The sequence below is a fragment of the Hypanus sabinus genome, chromosome 29 (assembly GCF_030144855.1).
Source record: "Hypanus sabinus isolate sHypSab1 chromosome 29, sHypSab1.hap1, whole genome shotgun sequence".
Taxonomy (NCBI): Eukaryota; Metazoa; Chordata; class Chondrichthyes; order Myliobatiformes; family Dasyatidae; genus Hypanus; species Hypanus sabinus.
The window spans coordinates 41,901,728-41,919,931 of record NC_082734.1 but is presented as its reverse complement, the minus strand read 5'-3'; the positions used below and the strand labels follow the sequence as shown (position 1 = coordinate 41,919,931).

General features: G+C 56.4%; 1 protein-coding gene across 1 annotated transcript in view; it reads right to left on the bottom strand.

The window, feature by feature from the left end:
- LOC132382818 (serine/threonine-protein kinase BRSK2-like) overlaps window positions 1–18,204 on the bottom strand; it is a 256,493-nt gene that overhangs the window by 136,764 nt on the left and 101,525 nt on the right. Inside the window, exons 6-7 of the mRNA XM_059953272.1 lie at window positions 10,435–10,599; window positions 1,852–1,949 (exon numbers count right to left, since the gene is read on the bottom strand). Coding sequence (XP_059809255.1) covers window positions 1,852–1,949; window positions 10,435–10,599 — 263 coding nt within the window. The remainder of the gene's footprint in view (window positions 1–1,851; window positions 1,950–10,434; window positions 10,600–18,204) is intronic.

The window sequence follows — 18,204 nt, the reverse complement described above, 5'->3', positions numbered from 1 at the left end:
CGGAGGGATTCTCTGACGAGGGACGGTGGGATTCTCTGACGAGGGACGGTGGGATTCTCTGACGAGGGACGGAGGGATTCTCTGATGATGGACGGTGGGATTCTCTGACGAGGGACGGAGGGATTCTCTGACGAGGGACGGTGGGATTCTCTGACGAGGGACGGTGGGATTCTCTGACGAGGGACGGAGGGATTCTCTGATGAAGGACGGTGGGATTCTCTGATGATGGACGGTGGGATTCTCTGACGAGGGACGGAGGGATTCTCTGACGAGGGACGGTGGGATTCTCTGACGAGGGACGGTGGGATTCTCTGACGAGGGACGGAGGGATTCTCTGACGAGGGACGGTGGGATTCTCTGACGAGGGACGGTGGGATTCTCTGATGAGGGACGGTGGGATTCTCTGATGAGGGACGGTGGGATTCTCTGATGAGGGATGGTGGGATTCTCTGATGAGGGTCGGTGGGATTCTCTGATCAGTGACGGTGGGATTCTCTGATCAGGGACGGTGGGATTCTCTGATCAGAGACGGTGGGGTTCTCTGATCAGGGACGGTGGGATTCTCTGATGAGGGACGGTGGGATTCTCTGATCAGGGACGGTGGGATTCTCTGTTGAGGGACGGTGGGATTCTCTGATGAGGGACGGTGGGATTCTCTGATCGGGGACGGTGGGATTCTCTGATGAGGGACGGTGGGATTCTCTGATCGGGGACGGTGGGATTCTCTGATCGGGGACGGTGGGATTCTCTGATGAGGGACGGTGGGATTCTCTGATCAGAGATGGTGTGATTCTCTGATGGGGGACGGTGGGATTCTCTGATGAGGGACGGTGGGATTCTCTGATCAGGGACGGTGGGATTCTCTGATGAGGGACGGTGGGATTCTCTGATGAGGGACGGTGGGACTCTCTGGTGAGGGACGGTGGGATTCTCTGACGAGGTACGGTGGGATTCTCTGACGAGGTACGGTGGGATTCTCTGATGAGGGACGGTGGGATTCTCTGATCAGGGACGGTGGGATTCTCTGATCGGGGACGGTGGGATTCTCTGATGAGGGACGGTGGGATTCTCTGATCAGGGACGGTGGGATTCTCTGATCAGAGACGGTGGGATTCTCTGATGAGGGTCTGTGTGATTCTCTTATCAGGGACGGTGGGATTCTCTGATCAGAGACGGTGGGATTCTCTGATGAGGGACGGTGGGATTCTCTGATGAGTGACGGTGAGATTCTCTGATGAGGGACGGTGGGATTCTCTGATCAGTGACGGTGGGATTCTCTGATCAGGGACGGTGGGATTCTCTGATCAGAGACGGTGGGATTCTCTGATGATGGACGGTGGGATTCTCTGATGGGGGACGGTGGGATTCTCTGATCCGTGACGGTGGGATTCTCTGGTGAGGGACGGTGGGATTCTCTGATGAGGGACGGTGGGATTCTCTGATGAGGGACGGTGGGATTCTCTGATGAGGGACGGTGGGATTCTCTGATGGGGGACGGCGAGTTTGTCTGATGAGGGATGCTGCTTTCTCGTGCACTTCCCTGGCAAACCCATGTTGCTGATCTCCCAAATGCTCGCTTGGACATCTGTTTGTAAGCTGGGGAGGACCTGCAGCAGGTTTCTTTCATCCCTCCGCACCTGCGTTGGACATCTGGGAGATCCACAGCCGGGCTCACCAACCTCTGAGGGAAGCCACGGTCACGGTCAGTAGCTCAGTGACTGATGCTTCCTGTCTTTGTAGACGCACTGCATAGGATGCCAGCTTGGGGAGACATGGCTTCCCAGAGAGTGCCTTACGCTTAGGGAACCCAAGCAAGAAGATAGAGCTCTCAGGGGCAAGAGAACTGCTCACCAATGTCGTTGTGTGGAGGCAGATCCTCGTCCTCACAGCTCGGATATCGCTCTTTCCGATCAAGCAACAGGAAGTAGATCATTTTCTCCTGGTTTTCCCTGGATGTGGGGAGGAGACAGGAAGATAATCACAGTGGTTATTGAGAGGTGCCAGACCGGTACAACATCTGATGTGCCACCACCCACTGCTCCACAGAAATGAGTGGGTCAAATATGTATAAAACATCAAGGGCCTCGCAAGTTTGAATACAGCTGGTGGGAACAGAACTAAACTTATATGTAAAGTGTGGCCCAAGTTTGGGACTTGAAAGTGGGGCTTCAGAGAGCATTTGACAGAACTTGTACCAAGAACGCATGGTGATGTTTAAGTTAGTCACACACAAGTGACATCATAAAACTTCGATTGTATATGGACCAGAATACGGACAAGGTGTGAGGATATGGAGAGAGTGAGGGATATGGACAAGGTGTGAGGATATGGACAAAGCATGGGATATCAACAAGGAAACGAGATACAGACAAGGCGCCGACATATGGATAAGGCATCGGGATATGGAGATGTCATTGAGATATGGACAAAGTATCGGGATATGGACAAAATGCAGGATGAGGGACACAGACAAGGTGTCTGAATATGGACAAGGTGAGAGATGTGGACAGGGTGAGGGATACGGACAGGGTGAGGGATATTGACAGGGTGAGAGATATGGACAAAATCAGGGATATGGAGAGTGTGAGGGATATGGAGAGTGTAAGGGTCATGGACAGGGTGAGGGATATGGCCAAGATCAGGGATATGGAGAGGGTGAGGGATATGGACAGGGTGAAGGATATGGACAAGATCAGGGATATGGACAGGGTGAGGGATAAGGACAGGGTGCGGGATATGGACAGGATCAGGGATATGGACAGGGTGAGGGATAAGGACAGGGTGAGGGATATGGAGAGGGTGAGGGATAGGGACAGGGTGAGGGATATGGATAGAGTGAGGGATATGGACATGATCAGGGATATGGAGAGTGTGAGGGATATGGAGAGTGTAAGGGACATGGACAGGGTGAGGGACATGGCCAAGATCGGGGATATGGAGAGGGTGAGGGATATGGACAAGATCAGGTATATGGACAGGATGAGGGATAAGGACAGGGTGAGGGATATGGAGAGAGTGAGGGATATGGACAGGGTGAGGGATATGGAGAGAGTGAGGGATATGGAGAGAGTGAGGGATATGGACAGGATCAGGGATATGGACAGGGTGACAGATATAGACAGGTGAGGGATAAGGACAGGGTGAGGGATAAGGACAGGGTGAGGGATAAGGACAGGGTGAGGGATATGGACAGGGTGAGGGATAAGGACAGGGTGAGGGATATGGACCGGGTGAGGGATATGGACAGGGTGAGGGATAGGGACAGGGTGAGGGATATGGACCGGGTGAGGGATATGGACCGGGTGAGGGATATGGACAGGGTGAGGGATAGGGACAGGGTGAGGGATATGGACAGGGTGAGGGATATGGACAGGGTGAGGGATATGGAGAGGGTGAGGGATATGGACAAGATCAGGGATATGGAGAGGGTGAGGGATATGGAGAGGGTGAGGGATATGGACAGGATCAGGGATATGGACAGGGTGAGGGATAAGGACAGGGTGAGGGATATGGAGAGCGTGAGGGATATGGACAGGGTGAGGGATATGGAGAGAGTGAGGGATATGGAGAGAGTGAGGGATATGGACAGGATCAGGGATATGGACAGGGTGACAGATATAGACAGGTGAGGGATAAGGACAGGGTGAGGGATAAGGACAGGGTGAGGGATAGGGACAGGGTGAGGGATATAGAGAGGGTGAGGGATAAGGACCGGGTGAGGGATAAGGACCGGGTGAGGGATAAGGACAGGGTGAGGGATATGGACAGGGTGAGGGATCAGGGATAAGGAGAGGGCGAGGGATATGGACAGGATCAGGGATATGGAGAGGGTGAGGGATATGGAGAGAGTGAGAGATATGGACAGGGTGAGGGATAGGGACAGGGTGAGGGATAGGGACAGGGTGAGGGATATGGACAGGGTGAGGGATAGGGACAGGGTGAGGGATAAGGACCGGGTGAGGGATAAGGACAGGGTGAGGGATATGGACAGGGTGAGGGATATGGACAGGATCAGGGATATGGAGAGGGCGAGGGATATGGACAGGATCAGGGATATGGAGAGGGTGAGGGATATGGAGAGGGTGAGGGATAGGGACAGGGTGAGGGATAGGGACAGGGTGAGGGATATGGACCGGGTGAGGGATATGGACAGGGTGAGGGATATGGACAGGGTGAGGGATATGGACCGGGTGAGGGATATGGACAGGGTGAGGGATAGGGACAGGGTGAGGGATATGAACAGGGTGAGGGATATGGACAGGGTGAGGGATATGGACAGGGTGAGGGATAAGGACTGGGTGAGGGATAAGGACAGGGTGTGGGATATGGACAGGGTGAGGGATACGGACCGGGTGAGGGATACGGACCGGGTGAGGGATACGGACAGGGTGAGGGATATGGACCGGGTGAGGGATATGGACAGGGTGAGGGATAGGGACAGGGTGAGGGATATGGACAGGGTGAGAGATAGGGACAGGGTGAGGGATAGGGACAGGGTGTTACGGATATGGACAGGGTGAGGGATAAGGACAGGGTGAGGGATATGGACAGGGTGAGGGATATGGACAGGGTGAGGGATAAGGACCGGGTGAGGGATAAGGACAGCGTGAGGGATATGGACCGGGTGAGGGATATGGACAGGGTGAGGGATATGGTCAGGGTGAGGGATAGGGACAGGGTGAGGGATATGGACAGGGTGAGGGATATGGACTGGGTGAGGGATATGGACAGGGTGAGGGATATGGACCGGGTGAGGGATAAGGACAGGGTGAGGGATATGGACCAGGTGAGGGATATGGACAGGGTGAGGGATATGTACCGGGTGAGGGATATGGACAGGGTGAGGGATAGGGACAGGGTGAGGGATATGGACAGGGTGAGGGATATGGACAGGGTGAGGGATATGGACAGGGTGAGGGATAAGGACCGGGTGAGGGATAAGGACAGGGTGAGGGATATGGACAGGGTGAGGGATAGGGACAGGGTGAGGGATATGGACAGGATCCAGGATATGGAGAGGGGGAGGGATATGGACAGGATCAGGGATATGGAGAGGGTGAGGGATATGGACAGGGTGAGGGATAGGGACAGGGTGACGGATATAGACAGGGTGAGGGTTAAGGACAGGGTGAGGGATATGGACAGGGTGCGGGACATGAACCCTCTAACTGTGCAGCACTTCCTGAATGGTGTTGGGGTTTAAGTGTGCATGCACCCAGAGTGGGATGGTGGTAGGGAACAAGAGATGGACAGTGTCCATTACAGTTCACAGTAATAGAGTGAGAGGTCATGAAGGTGACCTGATGGCAGGCAGGGTCGTGATATCGGGAATCCCCTGCAAGGATAAAAGAAAGCCAGTAGTTCCCTGATGTGTGCATTCACATATATAATATGGAGATTTGGTCTTCCCAATGCTTGCATCAGATATATGACGCTCTCCACCACTGGTAGATTCCCCTCCAAGTCACACACCACCTGAGTGGGAAGTACTGCTGTCCTGTCTTCCTTCTGGATTTAGATGCCAGAACTCCCTCCCCATCAGAGCCTTCACTAGAAGGAGAGTGGTGCTTTAAAAAGGTGGGCGCCACAGTAGTGTGGAGGTTAGCGGAATGCTATTACAGCCTGGGGCTTCAGAGCTCAGCTTTCTGTTCCGGCGTTCTCTGTGCAAGGTTTCTATGTTCTTTTTATTGGCATGTTGGTTCCCTCGGGGCTTTCCCACACAGTCCAGAGGCGGACCAGCTAATAGGTTAAATGTCCATGATTAATTGTCCTATGATTAGGTCAGGGTTAAAAAAGGTGGGTTGCAGGGCTTGTTCGGTTGGCAGGGTTTGCTCAGAGCTGTATCCCTAAATAAACAGATGTTAAAAACTCAGCACGTTCACCAGAAGTACAGCAGTGGGTTTTACAAGTGGTTGAGTCCCCAGACAGTCAGAGACAATTTGGGAATGTTGGCCCTGTCAGTGACGTCTGGCTCAAGAAGAGCGAAGGAAAATTGCACTCGGCAGATTGTAAATCGTTTCTGAAGTTACATGACTAATCCATTTTGAAGTCTGCAATCAGGCTCAGCTTTATTGGCAAACACGAGGAAATATGCAGAACCTGGAAATTCAAGCATCACACACATAATGCTGGTGGAACACAGCAGGCCAGGCAGCATCTATAGGGAGAAGCGCTGTCGATGTTTTGGGCCCCTACAGTCACTCTCTCACTGTGGGAGGGGTGATGAGGGGATGCCACACTATGGGAGGGGCAGTATTGAGGGAGCGCCGCACTCCAGGTCACTGTGGAAGGGGCGGAGAGGGATTATCACTGTGCGAGGGGGTTCTGAGGGATTATCACTGTGCGAGGGGGTTCTGAGGGATTATCACTGTGCGAGGGGGTTCTGAGGGGTTATCACACTGTGGGAGGGGTTCTGAGGGATTATCACACTGTGGGAGGGGGTTCTGAGGGATTATCACACTGTGGGAGGGGTTCTGAGGGATTATCACACTGTGGGAGGGGGTTCTGAGGGATTATCACACTGTGGGAGGGGTTCTGAGGGATTATCACACTGTGGGAGGGGGTTCTGAGGGATTATCACACTGTGGGAGGGGGTTCTGAGGGATTATCACACTGTGGGAGGGGTTCTGAGGGATTATCACACTGTGGGAGGGGGTGATGGATTATCACACTGTGGGAGGGGTTCTGAGGGATTATCACACTGTGGGAGGGGGTTCTGAGGGATTATCACACTGTGGGAGGGGTTCTGAGGGATTATCACACTGTGGGAGGGGGTTCTGAGGGATTATCACACTGTGCGAGGGGGTTCTGAGGGATTATCACACTGTGGGAGGGGGTGAGGGATTATCACACTGTGCGAGGGGGTTCTGAGGGATTATCACACTATGTGAGGGGGTTCTGAGGGATTATCACACTGTGGGAGGGGGTTCTGAGGGATTATCACACTGTGGGAGGGGGTTCTGAGGGATTATCACACTGTGGGAGGGGGTGAGGGATTATCACACTGTGGGAGGGGGTTCTGAGGGATTATCACACTGTGGGAGGGGTTCTGAGGGATTATCACACTGTGGGAGGGGGTGAGGGATTATCACACTGTGCGAGGGGGTTCTGAGGGATTATCACACTGTGGGAGGGGGTTCTGAGGGATTATCACACTGTGCGAGGGGGTGAGGGATTATCACACTGTGGGAGGGGGTTCTGAGGGATTATCACACTGTGCGAGGGGGTGAGGGTTTATCACACTGTGGGAGGGGGTTCTGAGGGATTATCACACTGTGGGAGGGGGTGATGGATTATCACACTGTGGGAGGGGTTCTGAGGGATTATCACACTGTGGGAGGGGGTGAGGGATTATCACACTGTGCGAGGGGGTTCTGAGGGATTATCACACTGTGGGAGGGGTTCTGAGGGATTATCACACTGTGGGAGGGGTTCTGAGGGATTATCACACTGTGGGAGGGGGTGAGGGATTATCACACTGTGTGAGGGGGTTCTGAGGGATTATCACACTGTGGGAGGGGTTCTGAGGGATTATCACACTGTGGGAGGGGTTCTGCGGGATTATCACACTGTGGGAGGGGGTTCTGAGGGATTATCACACTGTGGGAGGGGGTTCTGAGGGATTATCACACTGTGGGAGGGGTTCTGAGGGATTATCACACTGTGGGAGGGGGTTCTGAGGGATTATCACACTGTGGGAGGGGGTGAGGGATTATCACACTGTGGGAGGGGTTCTGAGGGATTATCACACTGTGGGAGGGGTTCTGAGGGATTATCACACTGTGGGAGGGGTTCTGAGGGATTATCACACTGTGGGAGGGGGTGAGGGATTATCACACTGTGTGAGGGGGTTCTGAGGGATTATCACACTGTGGGAGGGGGTTCTGAGGGATTATCACACTGTGGGAGGGGTTCTGAGGGATTATCACACTGTGGGAGGGGGTGAGGGATTATCACACTGTGGGAGGGGTTCTGAGGGGTTATCACACTGTGGGAGGGGTTCTGAGGGATTATCACACTGTGCGAGGGGTTCTGAGGGATTATCACACTGTGGGAGGGGGTTCTGAGGGATTATCACACTGTGGGAGGGGTTCTGAGGGATTATCACACTGTGGGAGGGGTTCTGAGGGATTATCACTGTGGGAGGGGTTCTGAGGGATTATCACACTGTGGGAGGGGTTCTGAGGGATTATCACACTGTGGGAGGGGGTTCTGAGGGATTATCACACTGTGCGAGGGGGTGAGGGATTATCACACTGTGGGAGGGGGTTCTGAGAGATTATCACACTGTGTGAGGGGGTTCTGAGGGATTATCACACTGTGTGAGGGGTTCTGAGGGATTATCACACTGTGGGAGGGGGTTCTGAGGGATTATCACACTGTGGGAGGGGTTCTGAGGGATTATCACACTGTGGGAGGGGGTGAGGGATTATCACACTGTGGGAGGGGTTCTGAGGGATTATCACACTGTGGAGGGGGTTCTGAGGGATTATCACACTGTGGGAGGGGTTCTGAGGGATTATCACTGTGCGAGGGGGTTCTGAGGGATTATCACACTGTGGGAGGGGTTCTGAGGGATTATCACACTGTGGGAGGGGGTGAGGGATTATCACACTGTGGGAGGGGTTCTGAGGGATTATCACACTGTGCGAGGGGGTTCTGAGGGATTATCACACTGTGGGAGGGGGTGAGGGATTATCACACTGTGGGAGGGGGTTCTGAGGGATTATCACACTGTGCGAGGGGGTTCTGAGGGGTTATCACACTGTGGGAGGGGTTCTGAGGGATTATCACACTGTGGGAGGGGTTCTGAGGGATTATCACACTGTGCGAGAGGGTTCTGAGGGATTATCACACTGTGGGAGGGGTTCTGAGGGATTATCACACTGTGGGAGGGGGTGAGGGATTATCACACTGTGCGAGGGGTTGAGGGATTATCACACTGTGGGAGGGGGTGAGGGATTATCACACTGTGTGAGGGGGTTTTGAGGGATTATCACACTGTGGGAGGGGTTCTGAGGGATTATCACACTGTGGGAGGGGTTCTGAGGGATTATCACACTGTGCGAGGGGGTTCTGAGGGATTATCACACTGTGGGAGGGGTTCTGAGGGATTATCACACTGTGGGAGGGGGTGAGGGGTTATCACACTGTGGGAGGGGGTTCTGAGGGATTATCACACTGTGCGAGGGGGTTCTGAGGGATTATCACACTGTGGGAGGGGGTTCTGAGGGATTATCACACTGTGCGAGGGGGTTCTGAGGGATTATCACACTGTGGGAGGGGTTCTGAGGGATTATCACACTGTGGGAGGGGGTGATGGATTATCACACTGTGGGAGGGGTTCTGAGGGATTATCACACTGTGGGAGGGTTCTGAGGGATTATCACACTGTGTGAGGGGGTTCTGAGGGATTATCACACTGTGGGAGGGGTTCTGAGGGATTATCACACTGTGGGAGGGGTTCTGAGGGATTATCACACTGTGCGAGGGGGTTCTGAGGGATTATCACACTGTGGGAGGGGTTCTGAGGGATTATCACACTGTGCGAGGGGGTTCTGAGGGATTATCACACTGTGCGAGGGGGTTCTGAGGGATTATCACACTGTGGGAGGGGTTCTGAGGGATTATCACACTGTGGGAGGGGTTCTGAGGGATTATCACACTGTGGGAGGGGGTTCTGAGGGATTATCACACTTGTGGGGGGGGTGAGGGATTATCACACTTGTGGGGGGGGTGAGGGATTATCACACTGTGCGAGGGGGTGAGGGATTATCACACTGTGGGAGGGGTTCTGAGGGATTATCACACTGTGGGAGGGGGTGAGGGATTATCACACTGTGGGAGGGGGTTCTGAGGGATTATCACACTGTGCGAGGGGGTTCTGAGGGATTATCACACTGTGCGAGGGGGTTCTGAGGGATTATCACACTGTGTGAGGGGGTTCTGAGGGATTATCACTGTGCGAGGGGGTTCTGAGGGATTATCACACTGTGGGAGGGGTTCTGAGGGATTATCACACTGTCGGAGGGGGTTCTGAGGGATTATCACACTGTGGGAGGGGGTGAGGGATTATCACACTGTGGGAGGGGGTTCTGAGGGATTATCACACTGTGCGAGGGGGTTCTGAGGGATTATCACACTTGTGGGGGGGTGAGGGATCATCACTGTGGGAGGGGGTGAGGGATTATCACACTGTGGGAGGGGGTGAGGGATTATCACACTGTGGGAGGGGGTTCTGAGGGATTATCACACTGTGCGAGGGGGTTCTGAGGGATTATCACACTTGTGGGGGGGGTGAGGGATTATCACTGTGGGAGGGGCAATTGAAGGTTCAAGGGAGGGGCAAGTGATGGTCTAGGGATGATCAGTACTGGGGATCAGCTGAACCTGGAAGGGCATCCAGGTGCGAGGATTCATTGGCCAGCCACTTACTCCTCAAACAGCAGGTCTTGCTTCAGCTTGTTCTTGTCTCGAAAGCAGCCAAGGGAGTTCATGCTGTCCAGAACGTCGGGGTCGATGTCGCTCACCGACTGGAGCCGACAGATCATCACTTTCCGAGCGATGGGCTGCTCTGGTTCCGGCTCATTCCTGCCTCCTCTGTAACGACACACTAACACCCTCAACTTCACACGGACAGGGTGGGGCTGAGGGAGGGGGTACCTGCCGAGCCCCAGCATCGCACTCACCCTTGGCACATATGCTTGGAGTGAGTGCAAAGCAAAGCAAAGCAGGGAAACTGGCTCCTGGGACCCGGAGCCCGAGGGAGAAGGATTTTGTTCCCAAGAAAGGAGTCAAAGAAGGATTAGTGTGAGGGTGAGGAAGATGATGATTTGGATCACATATAAACACAAGAGATGCTGGAAATCCAGAGCAACACACACCACGCTGGAGGAGCTCAACAGGTCAGGCAGCATCTCTGGAAGTGAAGAATCAGTCGACATTTTGTGCCGAGACCCTTGGCCTGGAACGTCGACTCTGTTCCTCTCCATAGACGCTGCCTGAACTGACGAGTTGCTCCACCTCTGGATACGCTAGGCTCTTTCGTGAACACTCTTAGATGCTCTGTGCCACAGGTAAGCTTCTCATTTCCCTATCCACTGCACTCGTGATGGTAACCTGCAGGTGACTTGGCAGCAGGGGTACTGAAGCTGCTCGCAGTAGAAACCCTGAACCTGTGGTCTTGCAGAGCTGCCGATCCACGGCTGGGGCAGCACCACGTACTCTCAGTACAGTTCTGGTTCAAAGTACACTTATTATCAAAGCACATATCTGTCATCATGTACCACCCTGAGATTCATTTTCTTGTGGGCATTTACAAAGGAACACAATAGAAATAATGAAAAGCTGCACACAAACTAAGGCAGACAAACAATCACTGTGCAAAAGACAAACTGCAAATACAACAAGTCAATAACCAGAAGAATGAATGAATAAATGATATTGAGAATGTAATATTGTGAAGTGGCTCCACGGATTGCGGAATCAGTTGAGGCGAGAAAGTTCAGGAGACTATGGTTGAAGGGTCGTAACTGTTCCTGATTCTGGAGGTGTGGAACCTTCCTGATGGCAGAGCAAGAAGCAAACAAAGCCTGGATGATGGACTACTAAATGTGCACACTGGCGGGGAGGGCTTCGCCTATGATGGACTTGGGCTGTTTCCACATATGATTCATTGACTTTTCCATTCAAGGGCACTGGTGTTTCCATACCTGCTCTGATGCAGCACAAATCTACTGGCACAATGGCGCTGGCAAGACACGGCGACACTTTACTGGCAGCAAACAAAACTATTAACTACTTTCTCTGGATTACAATCACCGCAATCTGCGGCCTGCAATTTCCCTTTGGGAGTTGTCTGTACAATCTGGCATTTTCCAGTATCCTAAAGGACTCAGTACACTGGACTATCGGCCATGGTGGGTTTGCTGGAGCACATCTGGGGACAGATCGAAGCAACAGCACCCAGGCCCAAATGCAAAATACGAACCAAAATTTAACCAATTTAAGCGCAAAGCCAGATTAAAAAGATTAAGGTGTCGATCCAATGCTCATTACTGGTGTTCAGCTCATTACTTCAAGGGACTTCACTCACCTCTCACTGAACTGGCTCTGCGACTGTGGCCTGCAGCCATCGGGCTCCCGTCCACCACACACTGAACTGGCTCTGCGACTGTGGCCTGCAGCCATCGGGCTCCCGTCCACCTCACACTGAACTGGCTCTGAGGCTGTGGCCTGAAGCCATCGGACTCCCCATCAACCTCACACTGAACTGGCTCTGCGACTGTGGCCTGAAGCCATCGGGGTCCTGGACCACCTCTCACTGAACTGGCTCTGCGACTGTGGCCTGAAGCCATCGGGCTCCCCATCAACCTCACACTGAACTGGCTCTGCGACTGTGGCCTGAAGCCATCGGGGTCCTGGACCACCTCTCACTGAACTGGCTCTGCGACTGTGGCCTGCAGCCATCGGGCTCCCGTCCACCTCACACTGAACTGGCTCTGAGGCTGTGGCCTGAAGCCATCGGACTCCCCATCAACCTCACACTGAACTGGCTCTGCGACTGTGGCCTGAAGCCATCGGGGTCATGGACCACCTCACACTGAACTGGCTCTGCGACTGTGGCCTGAAGCCATTGGGGTCCAGGACCACCTCTCACTGAACTGGCTCTGCGACTGTGGCCTGCAGCCATCGGGGTCCTGGACAACCTCTCACTGAACTGGCTCTGCGACTGTGGCCTGCAGCCATCGGGCTCCCGTCCACCTCACACTGAACTGGCTCTGCGACTGTGGCCTGCAGCCATCGGACTCCCCATCAACCTCACACAGAACTGGCTCTGCGACTGTGGCCTGAAGCCATCGGGGTCCTGGACGACCTCACACTGAACTGGCTCTGCGACTGTGGCCTGCAGCCATCGGGGTCCTGGCCACATCACACTGAACTGGCTCTGCGACTGTGGCCTGCAGCCATCGGGGTCCTGGACCACCTCACACTGAACTGGCTCTGCGACTGTGGCCTGAAGCCATTGTGGTCCTGGACCACCTCTCACTGAACTGGCTCTGCGACTGTGGCCTGCAGCCATCGGGGTCCTGGACCACCTCTCACTGAACTGGCTCTGCGACTGTGGCCTGCAGCCATCGGGGTCCCCGTACACCTCACACTGAACTGGCTCTGCGACTGTGGCCTGAAGCCATCGGGGTCCCCGTCCACCTCACACTGAACTGGCTCTGCGACTGTGGCCTGCAGCCATCGGGGTCCCCGTACACCTCACACTGAACTGGCTCTGCGACTGTGGTCTGAAGCCATCGGGGTCCTGGACAACCTCTCACTGAACTGGCTCTGCGACTGTGGCCTGCAGCCATCGGACTCCCCGTCAACCTCACACTGAACTGGCTCTGCGACTGTGGCCTGCAGCCATCGGGGTCCTGGTCCACCTCTCATTAAACTGGCTCTGCGACTGTGGCCTGCAGCCATCGGGGTCCTGGACAACCTCACACTGAACTGGCTCTGCGACTGTGGTCTGCAGCCATCGGGCTCCCCGTCAACCTCCAACTGAACTGGCTCTGCGACTGTGGCCTGAACCCATCGGGGTCCTGGACCACCTCACACTGAACTGGCTCTGCGACTGTGGCCTGAAGCCATCGGGGTCCTGGACCACCTCACACTGAACTGGCTCTGCGACTGCGGCCTGCAGCCATTGGGGTCCCCGTCCACCTCTCACTGAACTGGCTCTGCGACTGTGGCCTGCAGCCATCGGGCTCCCCGTCCACCTCACACTGAACTGGCTCTGCGACTGTGGCCTGCAGAAATCGGACTCCCCGTCCACCTCACACTGAACTGGCTCTGCGACTGTGGCCTGAAGCCATCAGGCTCCCGTCCATCTCACACTGAACTGGCTCTGCGACTGTGGTCTGCAGCCATCGGGCTCCCGTCCACCTCACACTGAACTGGCTCTGCGACCGTGGCCTGCAGCCATCGGGGTCCTTTCCACCTCACACTGAACTGGCTCTGCGACTGTGGCCTGCAGCCATCGGTGTCCCCATCCACCTCACACTGAACAGGCTCTGCGACTGTGGCCTGCAGCCATCGGAGTCCTTTCCACCTCACACTGAACTGGCTCTGAGGCTGTGGCCTGAAGCCATCGGACTCCCCATCAACCTCATACAGAACTGGCTCTGCGACTGTGGCCTGAAGCCATCGGGGTCCTGGACGACCTCACACTGAACTGGCTCTGCGACTGTGGCCTGCAGCCATCGGGGTCCTGGCCACATCACACTGAACTGGCTCTGCGACTGTGGCCTGCAGCCATCGGGGTCCTGGACCACCTCACACTGAACTGGCTCTGCGACTGTGGCCTGAAGCCATTGGGGTCCTGGACCACCTCTCACTGAACTGGCTCTGCGACTGTGGCCTGCAGCCATCGGGGTCCTGGACCACCTCTCACTGAACTGGCTCTGCGACTGTGGCCTGCAGCCATCGGGGTCCCCGTACACCTCACACTGAACTGGCTCTGCGACTGTGGTCTGAAGCCATCGGGGTCCTGGACAACCTCTCACTGAACTGGCTCTGCGACTGTGGCCTGCAGCCATCGGACTCCCCGTCAACCTCACACTGAACTGGCTCTGCGACTGTGGCCTGCAGCCATCGGGGTCCTGGTCCACCTCTCATTAAACTGGCTCTGCGACTGTGGCCTGCAGCCATCGGGGTCCTGGACCACCTCACACTGAACTGGCTCTGCGACTGTGGTCTGCAGCCATCGGGCTCCCCGTCAACCTCCAACTGAACTGGCTCTGCGACTGTGGCCTGAACCCATCGGGGTCCTGGACCACCTCACACTGAACTGGCTCTGCGACTGTGGCCTGAAGCCATCGGGATCCTGGACCACCTCACACTGAACTGGCTCTGCGACTGCGGCCTGCAGCCATTGGGGTCCCCGTCCACCTCTCACTGAACTGGCTCTGCGACTGTGGCCTGCAGCCATCGGGCTCACCGTCCACCTCACACTGAACTGGCTCTGCGACTGTGGCCTGCAGAAATCGGACTCCCCGTCCACCTCACACTGAACTGGCTCTGCGACTGTGGCCTGAAGCCATCAGGCTCCCGTCCATCTCACACTGAACTGGCTCTGCGACTGTGGTCTGCAGCCATCGGGCTCCCGTCCACCTCACACTGAACTGGCTCTGCGACCGTGGCCTGCAGCCATCGGGGTCCTTTCCACCTCACACTGAACTGGCTCTGCGACTGTGGCCTGCAGCCATCGGTGTCCCCATCCACCTCACACTGAACAGGCTCTGCGACTGTGGCCTGCAGCCATCGGAGTCCTGGACCACCTCACACTGAACTGGCTCTGAGGCTGTGGCCTGCAGCCATCGGGCTCCTGGACCACCTCACACTGAACTGGCTCCGCGACTGTGTCCTGCAGCCATCGGGGTCCCCGTCCACCTCACACTGAAGTGGCTCTGAGACTGTGGCCTGCAGCCATCGGGGTCCCCGTCCACCTCACACTGAACTGGCTCTGCGACTGTGGCCTGAAGCCATTGGGGTCCTGGACCACTTCACACTGAACTGGCTCTGCGACTGTGGCCTGCAGCCATCGGACTCCCCGTCCACTTCACACTGAACTGGCTCTGCGAATGTGGCCTGCAGCCATCGGGCTCCCCGTCCACCTCACACTGAACTGGCTTTGCGGCTGCGGACTGCAGCCATCGGGGTCCCCATGCACCTCTGACTGAACTGGCTCTGCGACTGTGGCCTGCAGCCATCGGGGTCCTGGACGACCTCACACTGAACTGGCTCTGCGACTGCGGCCTGCAGCCATCGGGCTCCCCGTCCACTTCTCACTGAACTGCCTCTGCGACTGTGGCCTGCAGCCATCGGGGTCCTGGTCCACCTCACACTGAACTGGCTCTGCGACTGTGGCCTGCAGCCATCGGGGTCCTGGTCCACCTCTCATTAAACTGGCTCTGCGACTGTGGCCTGCAGCCATCGGGGTCCTGGACCACCTCACACTGAACTGGCTCTGCGACTGTGGTCTGCAGCCATCGGACTCCCCATCCACCTCACACTGAACTGGCTCTGCGACTGTGGTCTGCAGCCATCGGGCTCCCCGTCAACCTCCAACTGAACTGGCTCTGCGACTGTGGCCTGAAGCCATCGGGGTCCTGGACCACCTCACACTGAACTGGCTCTGCGACTGTGGCCTGCAGCCATCGGGGTCCTGGACCACCTCACACTGAACTGGCTCTGCGACTGTGGTCTGCAGCCATCGGGCTCCCCGTCAACCTCCAACTGAACTGGCTCTGCGACTGTGGCCTGAACCCATCGGGGTCCTGGACCACCTCACACTGAACTGGCTCTGCGACTGTGGCCTGAAGCCATCGGGGTCCTGGACCACCTCACACTGAACTGGCTCTGCGACTGCGGCCTGCAGCCATTGGGGTCCCCGTCCACCTCTCACTGAACTGGCTCTGCGACTGTGGCCTGCAGCCATCGGACTCCCCGTCCACCTCACACTGAACTGGCTCTGCGACTGTGGCCTGAAGCCATCAGGCTCCCGTCCATCTCACACTGAACTGGCTCTGCGACTGTGGTCTGCAGCCATCGGGCTCCCGTCCACCTCACACTGAACTGGCTCTGCGACCGTGGCCTGCAGCCATCGGGGTCCTTTCCACCTCACACTGAACTGGCTCTGCGACTGTGGCCTGCAGCCATCGGTGTCCCCATCCACCTCACACTGAACAGGCTCTGCGACTGTGGCCTGCAGCCATCGGAGTCCTGGACCACCTCACACTGAACTGGCTCCGCGACTGTGTCCTGCAGCCATCGGGGTCCCCGTCCACCTCACACTGAACTGGCTCTGAGACTGTGGCCTGCAGCCATCGGGGTCCCCGTCCACCTCACACTGAACTGGCTCTGCGACTGTGGCCTGAAGCCATTGGGTTCCTGGACCACTTCACACTGAACTGGCTCTGCGACAGTGGCCTGCAGCCATCGGACTCCCCGTCCACTTCACACTGAACTGGCTCTGCGAATGTGGCCTGCAGCCATCGGGCTCCCCGTCCACCTCACACTGAACTGGCTTTGCGGCTGCGGCCTGCAGCCATCGGGGTCCCCATGCACCTCTGACTGAACTGGCTCTGCGACTGTGGCCTGCAGCCATCGGGGTCCTGGACCACCTCACACTGAACTGGCTCTGCGACTGTGGCCTGCAGCCATCGGGCTCCTGGACCACCTCTCACTGAACTGGCTCTGCGACTGTGGCCTGCAGCCATCGGGCTCCCGTCCACCTCACACTGAACTGGCTCTGAGGCTGTGGCCTGAAGCCATCGGACTCCCCATCAACCTCACACTGAACTGGCTCTGCGACTGTGGCCTGAAGCCATCGGGGTCCTGGACGACCTCACACTGAACTGGCTCTGCGACTGTGGCCTGCAGCCATCGGGGTCCTGGCCACATCACACTGAACTGGCTCTGCGACTCTGGCCTGCAGCCATCGGGGTCCTGGACCACCTCACACTGAACTGGCTCTGCGACTGTGGCCTGAAGCCATTGGGGTCCTGGACCACCTCTCACTGAACTGGCTCTGCGACTGTGGCCTGCAGCCATCGGGGTCCTGGACCACCTCTCACTGAACTGGCTCTGCGACTGTGGCCTGCAGCCATCGGGGTCCCCGTACACCTCACACTGAACTGGCTCTGCGACTGTGGTCTGAAGCCATCGGGGTCCTGGACAACCTCTCACTGAACTGGCTCTGCGACTGTGGCCTGCAGCCATCGGACTCCCCGTCAAACTCACACTGAACTGGCTTTGCGACTGTGGCCTGCAGCCATCGGGGTCCTGGTCCACCTCTCATTAAACTGGCTCTGCGACTGTGGCCTGCAGCCATCGGGGTCCTGGACCACCTCACACTGAACTGGCTCTGCGACTGTGGTCTGCAGCCATCGGGCTCCCCGTCAACCTCCAACTGAACTGGCTCTGCGACTGTGGCCTGAACCCATCGGGGTCCTGGACCACCTCACACTGAACTGGCTCTGCGACTGTGGCCTGAAGCCATCGGGATCCTGGACCACCTCACACTGAACTGGCTCTGCGACTGCGGCCTGCAGCCTTTGGGGTCCCCGTCCACCTCTCACTGAACTGGCTCTGCGACTGTGGCCTGCAGCCATCGGGCTCACCGTCCACCTCACACTGAACTGGCTCTGCGAC